A 2445-nucleotide genomic window follows, 5' to 3' on the forward strand; every position below is an offset into this window, starting at 1 on the left:
CCGGGAGGACGTAGAGCCTTATAGAGAATCTATATACGTTTACTGCTTCCAGACAGGACAGGCTTGACGGAGACAGCTTCTCCTTCCATATGCCTTTCTTTCTTTCCTCTTCCTCTGCCATTTGTTGATTGTGACACACACCAATGACATGCTAGTTTGAGCAGCTTGTGATCATTTCACACTAAAAACGCGACTTGTCTCAAATCCCAAGCAGACCTGATAGCCTTTGTAACATTGTTGAAATCGCCAACTCCGCCTTTTTTTAGCGGTGCCAACCGCTCTATATCTGACTTTGTCTGTGTGTCCGTGTGTCCGTGTGTCCGTGTGTCTGTCCGGGTGTGTCTCCAATAAACAAATATTGATGATAACATCAATACGGGGCTGTCCGGGTGTGTGTCCAATAAACAAATATTGATGACAACATCAATACGGGGCTCATCAAAGGCACCGCTTCCTTCACACAGGGTGTGATTCTTTTATTATTTGCAGCTCGAGAAAATTAGATGTACAATGAGAGGCCCTGTTAGGAAATGCAATGAGATATGGGATCCCTTCCTGGCTTATACAGAGAATTATTTTCCCAGTTATTTCTGAATGAAACTCCTCCCCCCCCTTTCTTGTTTTGTGCTGGATTTTCCTTTTCCTTTTTCGCTTTGTTGCCTTTCTTTTTCTTTTTGTGGTTCCTTGTATATGGGCATATATGTTTTGCCTTTTCCCTCTATGGCACGTTCCATGAACTAAATATGAAGAAGTGTTACATTATTAATGTGCAAAATAAAACAATAAACAAAGTTTGAAATTAAATCAAAACGCCACTTGTGACAGACCCAGTTTGAGTTTATCCTTGGTGGCCCAGCAGATGCTGTAGTGCCGAAGGAGTTGGTGTAACAGTTCCTTCTCATCCAGGATCTCCAGATGTTCAATTCTTGTTATGTCCTCCTGTGGAAGAACGCCATAAACAGTCATCATGTCCAGAGCATCTGCATGCTCCCAACCAGTCTTTAGAAATCGCTCTTTCTGGGATTCCAGAGACTGGCAGGCCTCTACTCCTGCCAGGTGACACTGTCTACGCTGAAGGTTCTCTATCATCACGTGGCCAAAGCGATCTGTCATGTTCACCTGTTCATAGTTGATAAACATGGCAGTGTGGAAGTTGTCTGCAGCCCAGTGCACTAGGTTGGAGGACTGGGCAGGGGTCATGTAGACCAGCACACACTCTGACACGAGCAGCGTCGGCAGCTCAGGGTTGATCTGGAACTTCTTGAGTTTCTCATCTAGGCTTGAGATGTCTCGAAGGTCTGCTCCAATGATGCAGAATCGGTCCGAGTCAAGGCTATGGCTGTCTAATAGTAAGGGGTCTGTGGAGTTGGTTTCGATGAGAAGTTTTGAAAGAGATGGCTTTGTCTTTATATCGTGGATCTTCCGGGCCACCACCGCAGGGAAGTCGACTTCAAAATACTTTTTAGGTAGGAGGCCGTCATCCTTTAACCTCCAGAATGTGGTGTCTAGACCAGCACCCAAGTTGATAATCTGACAGTTACACTCCGTCTTTCTGATGAATGCATCGAGGAGGTGGTTCACTCCTTGCACGCGGGCATAGTACCCTCTATTGATTTCAGGAGCCTTCCGCTCCCCCACAGACCTCACAAAGTACTGAATGTATGGATCTTTCCAGTAACCTTTGCTGGATGCAAACTGTTTGCATGTTGTTGCATCGTCACACGTCACCCTCACGCCCTCATCTGCAGAGTCTGTATCTGTAAAGGGTCGTTGGGTAATCTCACTCATTTCATTACCCTCCATTAGCTGGCCAGCTAATGTGAATGTTGCAGGTGATGTAACCACTTACGTACAGTAGCAGGAAGACCTACTTTGCTCAAAATCCCATCGCACAATTATAGAGATCAGAGAGGGGCATGTCCAAACCTGCACAAAAGAGGTTTAAAATAACACCCTTCAAAGATGTTATTTTAATGCAGGTTGAATAACGAACACCCTCCACTGATTATGGACAGGCATATTGAGGTGTTGTGTAAGAATATGGTGACATCATGCAAATGACCCAAGATGAGAACATACTTCATTGACCATATATGGACACTTGTTAAATGGGAATACAACCCATTTTCCCCCGTTTCCCATTAAACTATGTCATTATACTTTAAGGTCATGTAATCAGTGACTGATGGAAGAAGTAGTCTTTGGACTGCCCTCTTGGCAGCCTGCAGTATAGAATGGGGATTTTACTAGATGAAACAGCGTGGCTTGAAAATAAACTTAAGACTTCAGCCAGTTGAGTTATATTATCTATAAGTACTACCGTATGTCTTGTGAAACAGAATATATAATCATATCATAATATGATATGATGATTATGCCATTATAAACTAAGGTTTACTCATAAAGTGATTATTCTTTACTTTTGTAAAGAATGTATTACTTAGG

The 2445-nt window shown here is 43.3% G+C and overlaps 1 protein-coding gene across 1 annotated transcript; it reads right to left on the reverse strand.

Annotated features, from left to right (window-relative positions):
• Positions 1-804: 804 nt before the first annotated feature.
• LOC311058631 (leucine carboxyl methyltransferase 1-like) lies at positions 805-1788 on the reverse strand (the record flags this gene model as incomplete). The annotated part of the gene is made up of 1 exon (XM_084076095.1): positions 805-1788. The coding sequence occupies one exon, from the start codon at positions 1786-1788 to the stop codon at positions 805-807; it is 984 nt and encodes a 327-aa protein (XP_083932221.1).
• Positions 1789-2445: the final 657 nt, after the last annotated feature.

The sequence above is a fragment of the Gymnoscopelus microlampas genome (genome assembly GCF_963454915.1).
Source record: "Gymnoscopelus microlampas genome assembly, chromosome: 13".
Taxonomy (NCBI): domain Eukaryota; kingdom Metazoa; phylum Chordata; class Actinopteri; order Myctophiformes; family Myctophidae; genus Gymnoscopelus; species Gymnoscopelus microlampas.